The sequence below is a fragment of the Oscarella lobularis genome, chromosome 1, assembly GCF_947507565.1.
Source record: "Oscarella lobularis chromosome 1, ooOscLobu1.1, whole genome shotgun sequence".
NCBI classification, from domain to species: Eukaryota; Metazoa; Porifera; class Homoscleromorpha; order Homosclerophorida; family Oscarellidae; genus Oscarella; species Oscarella lobularis.
Window position 1 is genome coordinate 5015773 of NC_089175.1, and position 17929 is coordinate 5033701.

Consider the following 17929-nt stretch of genomic DNA (forward strand, 5'->3'; position numbering starts at 1 on the left):
GAGCCGCTGTCGATTACAGTCAAGGCAGCGATGACATCGGGTGCCGAGGGAAAGCAACCGTCGAAGCTGATGCTGAACGTCTTAGGCCAGCAGGAAGTGCCGTCTTTGCAGTATCCAGAATACTGCTTTCCAAGTTTGCCTATAAAGCAAACGATGACGTTCAAAATCCTTTATTTTGAGGTTTCCCTTACAGGTACATATTGTTGCTACTTCTTGATAAGCGTAGGGCTTGTCATAACCTTGACGCACACGTTAGAGAAACTGAGACGTGTATACTTTACTCTAAGCTTGCTTTTATTCAGAGCTTCAAATCCTTCAAGAACGATGGTGTTTGATTGGTCTCTAGCTAAGGCGGAGCAGCAGAAGAGGCTCAGAAAAACTAGATCAAAGAGACGGTTCATTTCGGAGCTGGCAGAGAACGAAGAATAGCAGCAGTCTCTGGAGGCTCTCCTTTTTAACGTCTGCAGATTCAATTCTCACTCGCGGTGATGGTACAAGAAAAATGGACTCGGCGTCCTTAGAAACCGAATTAGCTTCGGAGCACCTCCAAAAGAGAATCTGGGTGGATCCAGAGCGATAATCCAATGACTCAAAGTGCAAAGTCTCGTTGAAATGGCTTCAATTCCAGCGATTAGGTGCGTTTTCGATGATAAGAGGTGATTGGGGCTCCCTTCGTTTTTCTCGTGTCGGCGAGATACGGATAGACTAGAACGAGGGATTGTTGTCGTCTCTAGAGACGCTCGAAGAGAGAGAGGTACACAAACGGCGTGCATTCTCTAGCTCTGGGCAGCTGCTCTGGGCATGTCTTGAAACGCGCGTTAGAGACCGATGGGCGATGGCTTGGAGACAATTGCTATCGAGAAACTTGAAAGAAGTGAGAATTCACTTGTGTCAGACGTCGCCTGGTAGTCGAGGAGTCAGGTAGAGAACTTTTCCTCGGCGGGGCCTTGTTTGGGGAATCTACAGACGTGTTGTTACTAGAGAGTTCATTGAAGCTCACTACGTCGACTTGAAGAAGACCAACCCAAATCTACCGATTCTCATAAGAGAATGCAGCGGAATTCAACCGCGAATCTACGCCCGATACGGTAAAAAAGACCAGCCTCATACTTACTTCGTAAAAACGGTCGATTTTCTCAAGCATTCGGTCGAGAAAGCAACGAAGACGTGTCCAATCTAAATAAGGAAGGGGTAATTCAGAAGTTCGAGTCGCTAGTAACGGCGGCGGTCGACGCCGAAACGAAAGCACGAGCTGAAAGCCAAAATTGAAACTTTTTTGTAGACATACATGTGAATGGACATGTACACGTGTAGATTCGGTGTCTGTCTCGCGCTTCTATAGCAAGCTGCATGTATTCTATCCTAGACATCTAATAACGAATTGTGAAGAAGGACTTTTTTGTTCTAAACACTGTGCCAGCAAGTGTCATTCTCTAGAGACTTTGTGATAAAAAAATGCCATTTGTGTTATTTTGTGCGATCTTTCGAAACGCAGCATGCCTTAGCTATCGTTGAAAGCCACACAGCCCTGAGGAAGCCCGTCCTCACGCTTGTACATGACAAGGCCGTCTGAAATAGCGTCAGTCATTCCATTTGCCCCATTACGTGCGCGAACAGTAACGAGCAAACGTTGATCGGATGCAGTGGAGTTGATCGAATAACTCGCCGTCTCGCTAAGTCCAACCGAAGTGAATGGCAGGACGTCCTCTGCACCTTGGCTCGTACCGATAGCCCACTCATACTCCACAATACCCGACTCAACGTCGTAGAAATCGCGCCACGTTGCTTTTATTGGCTCGTCAGTGTACTGACAGTCAGAGTCGAACTGTTCGCCGTCAATGACCGTTCCTTTGACAGGACGAGTCACGTCTACGAGAACGCCGTCCGACGAAGACGAAGAAGACAACCCAGCGCCGTTGACTCCATAGACCGTGCAGAAATAGGTACTGCCGTGTTTGAGTACGAGAGCTGAAAAGTGCCACTCGGTTGAATCGGCGGCTTCCGTTTTGCTGCGCACATCGCAGATCCCTTGCGACGATCCGACGCACACTTGATACTTTGCGATCCCGCTTTCAGCGTCGCTGAAATCCGCCCAGCTGCAGTCGAGAAACGATGCAAATTTCTGGTAGGTCAGATCGACTTTACCCTTTCCATCGTAGACTTGACCGGAAACTGGTAACGTCGTGTCGACGAGAACGCCATCCGAGGACTCGCTGGTCTGATACCAGGCCGAATTGTAGCAAAGAACGGTCGAGTAATACGTCAGTCGAGGAGTGAGAACGCAATGTTCGCAAGTAGCGCTTGTTTTCTGACTTCCCACCGATTGAGGAGACAAAACCTGACTGCCGCCAGGCTCAGTTCCGACGAACCATAAGCAATCGACGACAGAAGTTTCGTTGTCTACGAATTTGCCCCACGAAGCGGAATAGCCAACGAGGGAAAGCTGATAATCGACGTCAGTTGCACCAGGACCGTCAATCACCTCGGAACTGACAGGAGGAGTCACGTCGTAGAAGAACCAATTGGAATGCTTGCGAGAGCGCAAATTGACGCGATTAGTCGCTTGGACTGTGACTCGGTATTCCATCTGACTTGTCAAATTGAACGTCGCGGAATAGGACGATGCCGTTCCGACGTCTTTCTCGTGAAGATGATCTTCGTTTCGGCTGGAGAGATACCACCAGTAGGATGTGACACCGCTTTCGTCGTCTCTAAAATTATCCCAGTCGGATTCGGCGTATGTCATACCGTTCTCCAACCGAGTGAGACTGAACGAAACGCGTCCGCCTGACGGAGGAGTTGCGTCCACGACGAACCCGTTTGACTCCGCGACAGAGAAGAGTCCACTGTTTGACATGCACTTTACAGACGTAAAATACGCGACTTTATGAAACCACGCTATCGTTACGCTGCCAAATGAATTGCTTACAGTGCCAGTTCCATTTGACTCGGTTTCGGCTGTCCAGACAACAAGGGAAGAAACGCTGTCCAATAACGAGATGTTGCATATCTTTACAGCGCTTTCTGGATCCGTAAATCCGCTCCACGTCGCCTCCAAAGTGTCGTTGATCGCAAAGAAGTCTACGTCGTCATTCAACCCGTCTAGAACTTTGCCAATAGTTGGCGGAGTGAAATCAATAATAACAGCAGGTGATTGAACATCGAAGAACGTCGAAAACTCGTCGAATGAAACTTGCAAATTAACGTAGTAGGCAACTCCTTGCAGCAAAGCGCAATCCGAACAGACGGCGTCGAACTGACTACCGACGCTGGTGTACGGAAGAATCTGAGCTCCTCCAGCTATCGTCCCTATGCTGTAACGGTACTCATAGCCAAGATCAATAGACCTATTGTTCATATCGTTTCGCCACGCCCAGGAGACCTTGATTGCAGACATGCTGTACTGGATACTTACGTCGCAGCAATCAGCGGGACTCAATTCAGCAGAAGGTGGGTCAAGGGAAAAGGTGTCGGCCACAGTGTCCGATTCCAGACCAATGATAGTCACTGCTTTCGCAGTAACAGCCGCTGTAGTTCCGTACAAAGACATGTCCGAGTAAAACGTATATATTGATCTGGCTGGCTGTAGGGTGACTGACCGTGAAGCCGAGTTGCCGACCCTGAGCGTTACATCGAGGCGGTTAATCGGAGATTCGGGATCGTAAAATCCGTTCCAAGTTAGAGTCATAGACGAGTCGTCGTAGCCCGCTAAGGACACTTGTCCGGCGTGAGGTGGTGTAGCATCAGTGACAGCTGATGGAGACGTCGACGTCAAATTCGAATTGCTCGTGCAGGTGACATAAACAGTCAATAGACTGTCATTCTGGCAGCACAACGAGGCGTTCAATTGCAGAGTTTGTTTGTCAAAGTTGGTAAGCGGGACACGCTTCGACCAGCCGGCCGAATTATGAGCAATTGCGAGGCAAGACGAAATGCCAGTATCTGGATCCGACGCTCCGGACCAGTCGATCGTCAAAACGTCATTGGACGCCCATGTCAAACTGGTTACTGTGCCCGAGTCAGGTGCTGTCAAATCGACAACGAGACCGTCTGAAGACGCGGTGCTCTTCAACCCAGCTCCGTTCGTGCCTTCAACGGTCACAAAATATTGCACTCCGGGAATGAAATGGCACGACGGACAGAAAACGGTTCTGTTCTCCGCAACCGCAGTCGCAATGAGAACTTGACATCCTTCAGGGTTCGTCCCAATCAGCCACCTGTACGAGACAACGCCGCTTTCTTCGTCGACGAATTCTGACCAGTGCGACCAGAAGCCGACGTCACTGTACCAGAAGTCAACATCATCGCCGTCCATTCCGTCATAAACTCTACCAGCCAAAGGAGGCGACGTGTCAATAAGCAATCCAGTCGAACTGCTTACAGACGACAATCCTGCAAAGTTGACCGCTCTAACTGATACGAAGTACGTTTCCTTATCTTTCAACGTAAGTCCCACGGCTGACGCTAAGGTGTTTAGCTTTACGTCGGTGAAATTCAAGACGTCTTGCTGCAAAGCTCGCCCGCTGCTTATCGACCAAGAATACCCTTCAATAGAACTTTCATTGTCAGTAAAACTGGTCCAGGTGACGTTGATGGTGTCAAGGGAAACCTGAAACGCACGAGTACGAACTTCGCCTGGTATGGGAGGCGTCAAATCAATAGTCATTCCGTCGGACGAAGCAGTGGCTGATAGTCCTTTGGTGTTATTGCAGCGAACGAGACCGTAGTACTTAAAACCGTGCTGCAGGGAAAGTGACGAAAATTGGTGACTAGTTTCCTCCAGCAGAACGGGAGTGAAATTGTGAATGTCTGCACTGCCGCCGTCTGTGCTTCCAATACCAACAGAACATTGGTCTAACTCGCTGTGAATCTCTACAAACGGATCCCAATTGATGGAAAACGAATCTCCAAAAGACTGATAGTCAATGTCAACGATTCCATCTCCGTCACGAACTGCGCCTGTAACGGGCGGACTATTGTCGTACAAAACGCCGTCTGAACAACTTTGTGAAGAGAGGCCTGCCCGATTTCTTGCAACGACCGATGCGTAGTAGCTCAGTCCCGAAGCGAACTCGACGTCGTAAGTCGACGCCGACGTATTGCCGCCGACGTTGACGTACGCCTGCGTTTGAGTGCCGCATTGCTCGGTACCGATGGCCCATTTATAATACCATATGTCGCTTTCAACGTCAATGAAGTCTTCCCACGACGCAACTATTCCCGTAGGAACTGAGGGCCACGTAAGTCTGATGGAAACGGAGGCGGGTGATGGAGCCGTAACGTCGACCACAACTCCGCTAGACACGCTAGCGACTTGCAGACCGCCGTTATTGTAGCCGATGACTGAAACAAAGTACTTTCCTCCATTTACAAGGTGTAACTGAGCTTCGAAAGAAACATTGCTGCCGACGGATGTAAAATTTAGAATATCAGTGAGGTTTGGACTGGTACCGATAGCCCATTCAAAAGACTTGACGCTACTCTCCAAGTCTTTGAATCCATACCAGTGAGCGGCGATCTGCTCGTCGTTCGCCTGATACGTCATTCCCGGCTGAACCGTGCCGTGAATCACGACGCCGTTTGCCGGCGGGGTCACATCGATAAGAACGCCGTCAGAATGCATGCAAGTCGTCACTCGTGCGCCGTTGGTCACGCAAACCTTTGCGTAGTACACTCGATTCTGTCCGAGGGAGAGATTCTCAAAAGAATGCGACGTCGACGTCGTGCTAATGTCCGTCAACGGCACGACATCCTCTCCATTAGGAACTGCGCCCAAAGCGACTTCCACACGACTTATATCAGATTCAGAGTCCGTCACGAGAGGCCAAGTAAAGGAGAACGTCGTATTGGACGACTGATAGTCGATGTCCGTCGAAGGATTCACGCCGTCGCGAACGATCACCTTCGCGGGAGGCGTCGCGTCGATGAGCACGCCGTTCGTCGAGTTGGATGCCTTCAAACCGGCTCCGTTGACGGCGGCGACGGTGACGCAGTAGAGAACGTTGTGATCGAGCGACTGATCCGATACGACTTCATCGACTAGGCCGACGTCGACGAAGCTGCTCAATATAAAGGATTTGCTGCAGTCGCGATCGTAATTCCATTCGTAGTACTCGATCCCGCTTTCGGCGTCGTAGAAACCCTCCCATCGAAATCGCAAAGCGCTGACATTTGAAGAGTACGCAATGTCTGTTGACAGTCCGCACATATCGAGGCACAAGTCATAGACAACACCGACAATGGGATAGGTATTATCCACAGCGATTCCATCTGAGAAGACAGTGGTAGATAAACCGGCTCGACTTGTACAGCTTACAGCCGCGTAGTTCGTCACAAAGACGGTCAATTGAATATTATATGTGTTCGTAGTGCTCGTGGGAGAAATAGGTTGCCAGGGCACGACGTCGCCTAGTTTTGAATCGACGTCACTGGCGGAGCTGAGCGACCATTTACAAGAAGCCAGTCCGCTTGCTGACGGAAACACTTGCCACTTTGATTTCACTCCGCCCTGTTCCACTTGATAGTCTCTGTCCACGTTCTCATCGTTGACGCTGTCTTCGTATCGTATGTCCAAGATCTCCGTTGCCGTAGGGTGATACGGATCGATGAAGACCCCATCGGAAGCAACGTCCGTGTAGAAGCCGGCTTTGTCGAAACATCGCACCACCGCATAGACCGTCGTTTCAGCCTTCAAGACTAGATTGGATACGGTCGTATTTCCAGAAAGAGGCACATTGCGGAAATCAGACAGAAGCCGTTTCGTCGATTCGAGATATTCCTCGTAGACGGCCAATTGACAGAAATCCAAGCCGCTCTGATCATCGCTAAAGCCAAACCACCTGGCATCGATGGAAGTATTAACGAACTGGTAGTCTGCGTCGGAGACCAAGCCGTCGAAGACGGTACCGCCAAGTGGCTCGTCGTAGTCTGCTAGGACCGAATTTGAGTCAACAGAGCTCGTAAGAAGAGCTCTGTTTTGAATGCGTAGACTAAGCGTATAGAGGTAGCCCGATTGAAAGTTTCCGTTGTGGAGAATTCGATCTGACGTCTGGAAAGTGACGTCTATGAGACAATCTGCCGGATCAGAGCAAGTGTACGTTTGATAGCCGTCCGTGTTGCACGCCGAGTCATTCGGGTCATTGACGTTGGTGGCGCACACCGTCCACGTAATTTTCAGAATTCCACTTTCCGCATCGCTGCAGTCCAGAAGGGTGGCGACAATGCGACGACTCGGCGACGTGTAATAGTCAATTTGCGACGTTTCCGACGCGCTCTTGACAATGGTAAGCGTTCCCGTCAGAGGAGCGGTCGTATCCACGGTGACACCATCCGACGATTGAGTTTGAAAGAGACCCGCTCGATTGTACACTCGAAGCGTTGCAAAATACTTGGTGTTGTGGGTCAGGCTTAGGCCTGTGATTTCTTTACTGGCCGATTCGACGTAGTCCTTGATGTCGGTGCCACCGGCCGTTAAGCCTACAGCTATGCGAAACGAATCCGTATTGATCCCACTTTCCGAATCCAGAATTGTGTTCGGATCCCAGTGAATGGCTATGCTGCCAGTACCGGACTGATAGTCAATGTCGAGATACTGGTTTGCTTGTGGTTGCTTGCCGTCATAGACGGCACCAATCGTCGGTTTGGTATCGTCAACGAGAATTTCGTCTGAATTCTTGAAGCTCTCGGTTCCTCTCACATTTCTCGTCGTCGCTTTGATCATGTACGTGCCGCCGTTCGTCAGGGTGAACTGACTGGTGACGGTAACGTCGTGAACGACGTCACTGGCAATGCTGATCTGGCCGGTCGATGAATAGACGACGGCGTCGCCGTTTGCCGTGTCGACTAGTTGCCAATCGATTGTAACTTTGTCGCATGGCACTTTGAAACCTTGAAACCTCACTTTGATCTCTTGCCTATCCGTCAACATCAGGTACGGATTTCCGTCTGTGCCTTGAACGGGCGCGAGGAGTTGAGACGGCGTCAGGGTGGAGAAAACCGACACGAGAGCGTTCGTAATGTCGACTCCCGTCGTCGGCTTCTTCGTGTTTAGAACATCGGTGCACGAACCACTGCCGTCGCAGTAGCGACACGTCGCCTTGTCGCCGCTGCAAAACAAGTCCGGATAGTCGCAATCATCTTGGTTAGAGTAGCATTGTTCACTCGAATCGTGGTAGACCGGAAGACAGTTCGAACGGTCGCATTTCGTGCTTTGCACGCAGGGATTCGTAGACACTGTATGAACGGCGCACTCGCTGCTAAAATCGGTTCCACTGCACGTTCCTTGATTGCACGTGTCGTCTCGCGTGCACGCAATTCCATCATTACAGGGTTGCGTCGCATAGTTCGTCCACGCCGTCGGCGTTGCTCGTATGTTGCAATACTGACACTGATTGTCGGGATTGACGGCGTTATTGTCGTAGCAGACGTCGACGCCGTTCCTGGATATAGAGCATCCGCACGTTCCACCCGAAGTGATGCAACCGGTGACTTTACATGTAGAAGTGCCCTGGCACGTCTGACAATCAAGGTTGCAGTTCAGAAGCGTGCCTTGGCATATACCAGTGCTCGTGCACTTGTCGTTGTAGGTGCAGTCGTCTTCATCGTTGCAATCGTCATTTGTGAGCGCTGTCCACTGGATACTAGTGCTTGACGACTTGCACGCCTATGAGAAAACGTGCTCGCAAAAAAGAACCAAACAAACGCAAATCATTCAATTTACCTGGCATTGCTCGTCAGGATTGACCTCATCGTTGGTATAGCACATGTCGTCGATGACGCAGTGACCGCTATTGATGGTGCAGCCATTTCCGGCGCACGATTCGCACGACTTGCAAGTGAACGCCGTACCGACGCAGTTGCCGACTTTGCACTGATCGTCTTTTGTGCAGAGATCGTTGTCGTTGCAGGATTCTCCGTCAGGCCTATCGCTGAAAAAATTTGAATTTCCGTTGCAGACCTAAAGCTCAGCCGTTATTAGTTATTCCTCAGCGTTTTGCCTGTCCGCCTAACCTGACAAGAATCGTCGCCAGAACCCCTCTTCCATTGGCCTTTAGGTATGCAGATCCTGCAGTCAATGTAGCAACTACAAAAGAGCAGCACGTTAGGAGAATGACGTCACGCGCAACAAGCTTAATTTAGGAAAGCGATATTTCGAACACTATTTTCATCGACAGTTGAAAAACGAACAGAAAGCGTTTACCCATTATAAATATCATAGCATTCTCTCTGAGCCGTGATCCTATCAATTAGATGGATCGTCGAACAATCTGACGAGACTTCCGAAACCAGTCGCAGAATGAGAAGCACGTCAAGAAAAAGACGGTGTCGTCTCTTCATTTCTTTCCGACGTGGTCACAGTCTGAGTTACATACAAAAAGTGGGTGCCTGAGGGCGGGATCATATAACAAAGGATCTACGTTGTGTCACCTCCTGTGATGGCGTCTTCTTGTCTACTATCCAAGAGGAAGGTAACCAGACCCTTTTCCCACTTTCCGAGATCAGAGACAAGGGGCCGTCTACGCGAAGCTACTCGTAAGGCCGGAGCGGAGCGAGTCGGTGAAAGTAGAAATCCGGCAACGTACGCTACCAGTCAATGACATGCAAGCACTGACCGCAGTGAAGACGACTCGACTACTACGGACGTAGTGAGAGTACAGCTTGAACTGAGTGCAGAGTGCCGGACGTTGTATCGCGCGAGTCGAATTGAGTGAGTAGTCGAACACGTCGGCGCAACGCAGTGCACGCTACGTTAATTAACCGTGTACTTCGCGTGACCCACACACTCCGTTGTACAAGCTGTAGATGTGGGAGTTCTCCCAAGTGAAGGATGTAATCCTCTACACTGAAGCCGGAAGCACCACGTAGATACAAGCAGCTCACACAATTCTCTTGCCTTGTACAGTGTATCTCTGTATCTCCGTTGCACGATTTGCACGACTTGCAGGAGACGTTTGACTAAGCATAGGCATCCTTTGCACATTGCATTTCTACGACAGTTGTTATACAAGAGCCTCGTGAACTGGATTTTGCACTTGCCTGACAGGCGTCATTTCCCGAAACCCCTTTTCGGTCCGAGTTCGAATAACACGTGGAGCTGATAAGACAGTGTCAGAGATATTTGCGTCCATACAATGATTAGCCCCGGATGTATGCCAGGTCATTGTGTTTTGCACGGTTCTATTAAAAAGACTCTGATCAAATTTTACAGTACCACCAGCTACACCAATCCCATTCATTATCTGCCACGTTTGTCCAAAGTTGTAGCAGCAAGGATAAAACAGCTGACAACCAGTGATTTATCAATGCTATTTAAAATATTGTTAGAATTTCAAGAGCATAAATATTAGCTACAGCGGAATCAGGACATTAAAGGCTTCACTAGAAAATGCAGCCGAGATATTGCCCTTGCAGCCTTTCGAAATACAGAGCAAGAGCCTGAGCCTTGTTAGAGTCTCAACAAAGATCAAAAGATTATTGTATAGGGGTTGCCAAAATTGAAACTTCTTTGTACACATACATGTGAATGTACATACATGTACATGTGTAGATTGGTGTCTGTCTCGTGTTTCTATATAGCAAGCTGCATGTATTCTATTCGAGACATCTAATAACAACGAATTGTGAAAAAGGACTGTTTTTGTTCTAAACACTGTGCCAGCAAGTGTCATTCTCTAGAGACTGTGTGATAAAGATATGCCGTTTGTGCTATTTTTGTGCGATCTTTCAAAACGCAGCATGCCTTAATTATCGTTGAAAGCCACACAGCCCTGAGGAAGCCCGTCCTCACGCTTGTACATGACAAGGCCGTCTGAAATAGCGTCAGTCGTTCCATTTGCCCCATTACGTGCGCGAACAGTAACGAACAAACGTTGATTGGATGCAGTAGAGTTGCTCGAATAACTCGCCGTCTCGCTAAGTCCAACAGAAGTGAATGGCAGGACGTCCTCTGCACCTTGGCTCGTACCGATAGCCCACTCATACTCCGCAATACCCGACTCGACGTCGTAGAAATCGCGCCACGTTGCCGTTATTGGCTCGTCAGTGTACTGACAGTCAGAGTCGAACTGTTCGCCGTCAATGACCGTTCCTTTGACAGGACGAGTCACGTCTACGAGAACGCCGTCCGACGAAGACGAAGAAACCAACCCAGCGCCGTTGACTCCATAGACCGTGCAGAAATAGGTACTGCCGTGTTTGAGTACGAGAGCTGAAAAGTGCCACTCTGCTGAATCGGCGGCTTCCGTTTTGCTGCGCACATCGCAGACCCCTTGCGACGATCCGACGCACACTTGATACTTCGCGATCCCGCTTTCAGCGTCGCTGAAATCCGCCCAGCTGCAGTCGAGAAACGATGCATCTTTCTGGTAGGTCAGATCGACTTTTCCCTTTCCGTCGTAGATTTGACCGGAAACCGGTAACGTCGTGTCGACGAGAACGCCATCCGAGGACTCGCTGCTCTGATATCCGGCCGAATTGTAGCATAGAACAGTCGAGTAATACGTCAGTCCAGGAGTGAGAACGCAATGTCCGCATGTAGCGCTTGTTTTCTGACTTCCCACCGATTGAGGAGACAAAACCTGACTGCCGCCAGGCTCAGTTCCGACGAACCAAAAGCAATCGACGACAGAAGTTTCGTTATCTACGAATTTGCCCCACGAAGCGGAATAGCCGACGAGGGAAAGTTGATAATCGACGTCCGTTGCACCAGGACCGTCAATCACCCCGGAACTGACAGGAGGAGTCACGTCGTAGAAGAACCAATTGGAATGCTTGCGAGAGCGCAAATTCACGCGATTAGTCGCTTGAACTGTGACTCGGTATTCCATCTGACTTGTCAAATTGAACGTTGCGGAATAGGACGAAGCCGTTCCAACGTCTTTCTCGTGAAGATTCTCTTCGTTTCGGCTGGAGAGATACCACCAGTAGGATGTGACACCGCTTTCGTCGTCTCTAAAATTATCCCAGTCGGATTCGGCGTAAGTCATACCGTTCTCCAACCGAGTGAGACTAAAGGAAACGCGTCCGCCTGACGGAGGAGTTGCGTCCACGACGAACCCGTTCGACCCCGCTACAGAGAAGAGTCCACTGTTCGATATGCACTTTACAGACGTAAAATACGCGGCTTTATGAAACCACGCTATCGTTACGCTGCCAAATGAATTACTTACAGTGCCAGTTCCATTTGACTCGGTTTCGGCTGTCCAGACAACAAGGGAAGATACGCTGTCGAATAAAGAGATGTTGCATGTCTTTACAGCGCTTTCTGGATCCGTAAATCCGCTCCACGTCGCCTCCAAAGTGTCGTTGATCGCAAAGAAGTCGACGTCGTCATTCAACCCGTCGAGAACTTTGCCAATAGTTGGCGGAGTGAAATCAATAATAACAGAAGGTGATTGAACATCGAAGAACGTCGAAAAGTCGTCGAATGAAACTTGCAAATTAACGTAGTAGGCAACTCCTTGCAGCAAAGCGCAATCCGAACAGACGGCGTCGAACTGACTACCGACACTGGTGTACGGAAGAATCTGAGCTCCTCCAGCTATCGTCCCTATGCTGTAACGGTATTCATAGCCAAGATCGATAGACCTATTGTTCATATCGTTTCGCCACGCCCAGGAGACTTTGATTGCAGACTTGCTGTACTGGATACTTACGTCGCAGCAATCAGCGGGACTCAATTCAGCAGAAGGTGGGTCAAGGGAAAAGGTGTCGGCCACAGTGTCCGATTCCAGGCCAATGATGGTCACTGCTTTCGCAGTAACAGCCACTGTAGTTCCGTACAGAGACAGGTCCGAGTAAAACGTATATATTGATCTGGCTGGCTGTAGGATGACGGACCGAGAAGCCGAGTTGCCAACCCTGAGGGTTACATCGAGGCGATTAATCGGAGATTCGGGATCGTAAAATCCGTTCCAAGTAAGAGTCATAGACGAGTCGTCGTAGCCCGCTAAGGACACTTGTCCGGCGTGAGGTGGAGTAGCATCAGTGACAGCTGATGGCGACGTCGACGTCAAATTCGAATTGCTCGTGCAGGTGACATAAACAGTCAATAAACTGTCATTCTGGCAGCACAACGAGGTGTTCAATTGCAGAGTTTGTTTGTCATAGTTGGTAAGCGGGACACGCTTCGACCAGCCGGCCGAATTATGAGCAATTGCGAGGCAAGACGAAATGCCAGTATCTGGATCCGACGTTCCGGACCAGTCGATCGTCAAAACTTCATTGGACGCCCATGTCAAACTGGTTACTGTGCCCGAGTCAGGTGCTGTCAAATCGACAACGAAACCGTCTGAAGACGCGGTGCTCTTTAACCCAGCTCCGTTTGTGCCTTCAACGGTCACAAAATATTGCACCCCGGGAATGAAATGGCACGACGAACAGAAAGCGGTTCTGTTCTCCGCAACCGCAGTCGCAACGAGAAGTTGGCATCCTTCAGGGTTCGTTCCAATCAGCCACCTGTACGAGACAACGCCGCTTTCTTCGTCGACGAATTCTGACCAATGCGACCAGAAGCCGACGTCGCTGTACCAGAAGTCAACATCATCGCCGTTCATTCCGTCATAAACTCTACCAGCCAAAGGAGGCGACGTGTCAATAAGCAATCCGATCGAACTGCTTACAGACGACAATCCTGCAAAGTTTACCGCTCTAACTGATACGAAGTACGTTTCATTATCTTTCAACCTAAGTCCCACGGCTGACGCTAAGGTGTTTAGCTTTACGTCGGTGAAATTCAAGACGTCTTGCTGCAAAGCTCGCCCGCTGCTTATCGACCAAGAATACCCTTCAATAGAATTTTCATTGTCAGTAAAAGTGGTCCAGGTGGCGTTGATGGTGTCAACGGAAATCTGGAACGCACGAGTACGAACTTCGCCTGGTATGGGAGGCGTCAAATCAATAGTCATTCCGTCGGACGAAGCAGCAGCTGATAGTCCTTTGGTATTATTGCAGCGAACGAGACCGTAGTACTTAAAACCGTGCTGCAGGGAAAGTGACGAAAATTGGTGACTAGTTTCCTCCAGCAGAACGGGAGTGAAATTGTGAATGTCTGCACTGCCGCCGTCTGTGCTTCCAATACCAACAGAACATTGGTCTAACTCGCTGTGAATCTCTACAAACGGATCCCAATTGATGGAAAACGAATCTCCAAAAGACTGATAGTCAATGTCAACGATGCCATCTCCGTCACGAACTGTGCCTGTAACGGGCGGACTATTGTCGTACAAAACGCCGTCTGAACAACTTTTTGAAGAGAGGCCTGCCCGATTTCGTGCAACGACCGATGCGTAGTAGCTCAGTCCCGAAGCAAACTCGACGTCGTAAGTCGAGGCCGACGAATTGCCGCCGACGTTGACGTACGCCTGCGTTTGAGTGCCGCAATGCTCGGTACCGATAGCCCATTTATAATACCATATGTCGCTTTCAACGTCAATAAAGTCTTCCCACGACGCAACTATTCCCGTAGGAATCGAGGGCCATGTAAGTCTGATAGAAACGGAGGCCGGTGAAGGGGCCGTAACGTCGACCACAACTCCGCTAGACACGCTAACGACTTGCAGACCGGCGTTATTGTAGCCGATGACTGAAACAAAGTACTTTCCTCCATTTACAAGGCGTAACTGAGCCTCGAAAGAAACATTGCTGCCGACGGATGTAAAATTTAGAATATCAGTGAGGCTTGGACTGGTACCGATAGCCCATTCAAAAGACTTGACGCTACTCTCCAAGTCTTTGAATCCATACCAGTGAGCGGCAATCTGCTCGTCGTTCGCTTGATACGTCATTCCCGGCTGAACCGTGCCGTGAATCACGACACCGTTTGCCGGCGGAGTCACATCGATGAGAACGCCGTCAGAATGCATGCAAGTCGTCACTCGTGCACCGTTGGTCGCGCAAACCTTTGCGTAGTACACTCGATTCTGTCCGAGAGAGAGATTCTCAAAAGAGTAAGACATCGACGTCGTGCTAATGTCCGTCAACGGCACGACATCCTCTCCATTAGGAACTGCGCCTAAAGCGATTTCCAGGCGACTGATATAAGATTCAGAATCTGTAACAAGAGGCCAAGTAAAGGAGAACGTCGTATTGGACGACTGATAGTCGATGTCCGTCGAAGGATTCACGCCGTCGCGAACGATCACCTTCGCGGGAGGCGTCGCGTCGATGAGCACGCCGTTCGTCGAGTTGGACGCTTTCAAACCGGCTCCGTTGACGGCGGCGACGGTGACGCAGTAGAGGACGTTGTGATCGAGCGACTGGTTTGATACGACTTCATCGACTAGGCCGACGTCGACGAAGCTGCTCAATATAAAGGATTTGCTGCAGTCGCGATCGTAATTCCATTCGTAGTACTCGATCCCGCTTTCGGCGTCGTAGAAAACCTCCCATCGAAATCGCAAAGCGCTAACATTTGAAGAGTACGCAATGTCTGTTGAAAGTCCGCACATATCGAGGCACAAGTCATAGACAACACCGACAATAGGATCGGTATTATCCACAGCTATTCCATCTGAGAAGATAGTGGTAGATAAACCGGCTCGACTTGTACAGCTTACAGCCGCGTAGTTTGTCACAAAGACGGTCAATTGAATATTATATGTGTTCGTAGTGCTCGTGGGAGAAATAGGTTGCCAGGGCACGACGTCGCCTAGTTGTGTATCGTCGTCACTGGCGGAGCTGAGCGACCATTTACAAGAAGCCAGTCCGCTTGCTGACGGAAACACTTGCCACTTTGATTTCACTCCGCCCTGTTCCACTTGATAGTCTCTGTCCACGTTCTCATCGTTGAAGCTGTCTTCGTATCGTATGTCCAAGATCTCCGTTGCCGTAGGGTGATACGGATCGATGAAGACCCCATCGGAAGCAACGTCCGTGTAGAAGCCGGCTTTGTCGAAACACCGAACCACCGCATAGACCGTCGTTTCAGCCTTCAAGACTAGATTGGATACGGTCGTATTTCCAGAAAGAGGCACATTGCGGAAATCAGACAGAAGCCGTTTCGTCGGTTCGAGATATTCCTCGTAGACGGCCAATTGACAGAAATCCAAGCCGCTCTGAACATCGCTAAAGCCAAACCACCTGGCATCGACGGAAGTATTAACGAACTGGTAGTCTGCGTCGGAGACCAAGCCGTCGAAGACGGTACCGCCAAGTGGCTCGTCGTAGTCTGCTAGGACCGAATTTGAGTCAACAGAGCTCGTTAGAAGAGCTCTGTTTTGAATAATTAGACTAAGCGTATAGAGGTACCCCGATTGAAAGTTTCCGTTGTGGAGAATTCGATCTGACGTCTGGAAAGTGACGTCTATGAGACAATCTGCCGGGTCAGAGCAAGTGTACGTTTGATAGCCGTCCGTGTTGCACGCCGAGTCATTCGGGTCATTGACGTTGGTGGCGCATGCCGTCCACGTAATTTTCAGAATTCCACTTTCCGCATCGCTGCAGCCCAGAAGGGAGGCGACAATGCGACGACTCGGCGACGTGTAATAGTCAATTTGAGACATTTCCGACGCGCTCTTGACAATGGTAAGCATTCCTGTCACAGGAGCGGTCGTATCCACGGTGACACCATCCGACGATTGAGTTTGAAAGAGACCCGCTTGATTGTACACCCGAAGCGTTGCAAAATATTTGGTGTTGTGCGTCAGGCTTAGGCCTGTGATTTCTTTACTGGCCGATTCGACGTAGTCCTTGATGTCGGTGCCACCGGCCGTCAAGCCTACAGCTATGCGAAACGAATCAGTATTGATCCCACTTTCCGAATCCTGAATTGTGCTCGGATCCCAGTGAATGGCTATGCTGCCAGTACCGGACTGATAGTCAATGTCGAGATACTGGTTTGCTTGTGGTTGCTTGCCGTCATAGACGACACCCATCGTCGGTTTGGTATCGTCAACGAGAATTTCGTCTGAATTCTTGAAGCTCTCGGTTCCTCTCACATTTCTCGCCGTCGCTTTGATCATGTACGTGCCGCCGTTCGTCAACGTAAACTGACCGGTGACGGTGACGTCGTGAACGACGTCACTGGCAATACTTATCTGGCCGGTCGACGAATAGACGACGGCGTCGCCGTTTGCCGTATCGACTAGTTGCCAATCGATTGTAACTTTGTCGCACGGCACTTTGAAACCTTGAAACCTCACTTTGATCTCTTGCCTATCCGTCAACATCAGGTACGGATTTCCGTCTGTGCCTTGAACGGGCGCGAGGAGTTGAGACGGCGTCAGGGCGGAGAAAACCGACACGAGAGCGTTCGTAATGTCGACTCCCGTCGTCGGCTTCTTCGTGTTTAGAACATCGGTGCACGAACCACTGCCGTCACAGTAGCGACACGTAGCCTTGTCGCCGCTGCAAAACAAGTCCGGATAGTCGCACTCGTCTTGGTTAGAGTAGCATTGTTCACTCGAATCGTGGTAAACCAGAAGACAGTTCGAACCGTCGCAATACGTGCTTTGCACGCAGGGATTCGTAGACACTGTATGAACGGCGCACTCGCTGCTAAAATCGGTTCCACTGCACGTTCCTTGATTGCACGTGTCGTCTCGCGTGCACGCAATTTGATCGTCACAGGGTTGCGTCGGATAGTTCGTCCACGCCGTCGGCGTTGCTATGTTGCAATACTGACACTGATTGTCGGGATTGACGTCGTTATTATCGTAGCAGACGTCGACGCCGTTCTTGGGTATGGAGCAGCCGCACGTTCTGCCGGACGTGATGCAACCGGCGACTTTACATGCAGAAGTGCCCTGGCACGTCTGACAGACAAGGTCGCAGTTCAGAAGCGTGCCTTGGCATATACTAGTGCTCGTGCACTTGTCGTTGTAGGTGCAGGTGTCTCCGTCGTCGCAAGCTTGATTTGTCAGCGCTGTCCACTGGATACTAGTGCTTGACGACTTGCACGCCTATGAGAAACGTGCTCGCAAAGGAAAATCAA

At 50.1% G+C, this 17929-nt stretch overlaps 3 protein-coding genes across 8 annotated transcripts in view; all 3 read right to left on the minus strand.

Moving 5' to 3' along the window:
- Positions 1 to 17929, minus strand: part of LOC136194633 (uncharacterized) — a 26106-nt gene continuing 8177 nt past the window's right edge. For both annotated transcript variants that reach the window (XM_065983830.1, XM_065983846.1), the window contains 2 exons: positions 192 to 239; positions 1 to 139 (listed from right to left, as the gene is read on the minus strand). The gene's annotated coding sequence lies outside the window, so the exon portion shown is untranslated. The remainder of the gene's footprint in view (positions 140 to 191; positions 240 to 17929) is intronic.
- Positions 1303 to 9754, minus strand: LOC136194607 (uncharacterized). 4 transcript variants are annotated; one of them, XM_065983802.1, is made up of 6 exons: positions 9612 to 9754; positions 9427 to 9515; positions 9200 to 9358; positions 9010 to 9082; positions 8720 to 8956; positions 1303 to 8662 (listed from the first exon to the last, which is right to left on the minus strand). In XM_065983802.1, the coding sequence occupies exons 3-6, from the start codon at positions 9334 to 9336 to the stop codon at positions 1502 to 1504; spliced, it is 7608 nt and encodes a 2535-aa protein (XP_065839874.1). In that variant the 5' UTR covers positions 9337 to 9358; positions 9427 to 9515; positions 9612 to 9754; the 3' UTR covers positions 1303 to 1501. The 4 variants fall into 4 exon arrangements, with proteins under 4 accessions (XP_065839874.1, XP_065839891.1, XP_065839867.1 ...); XM_065983819.1 differs by having other exon boundaries at positions 9200 to 9515; XM_065983795.1 differs by having other exon boundaries at positions 9427 to 9754.
- The window catches only part of LOC136185765 (uncharacterized), an 8564-nt gene continuing 1252 nt past the window's right edge, over positions 10618 to 17929 (minus strand). For both annotated transcript variants that reach the window (XM_065973058.1, XM_065972978.1), the window contains one exon: positions 10618 to 17897. In XM_065973058.1, coding sequence (XP_065829130.1) covers positions 10740 to 17897 — 7158 coding nt within the window. In that variant the 3' untranslated portion in view covers positions 10618 to 10739. The remainder of the gene's footprint in view (positions 17898 to 17929) is intronic.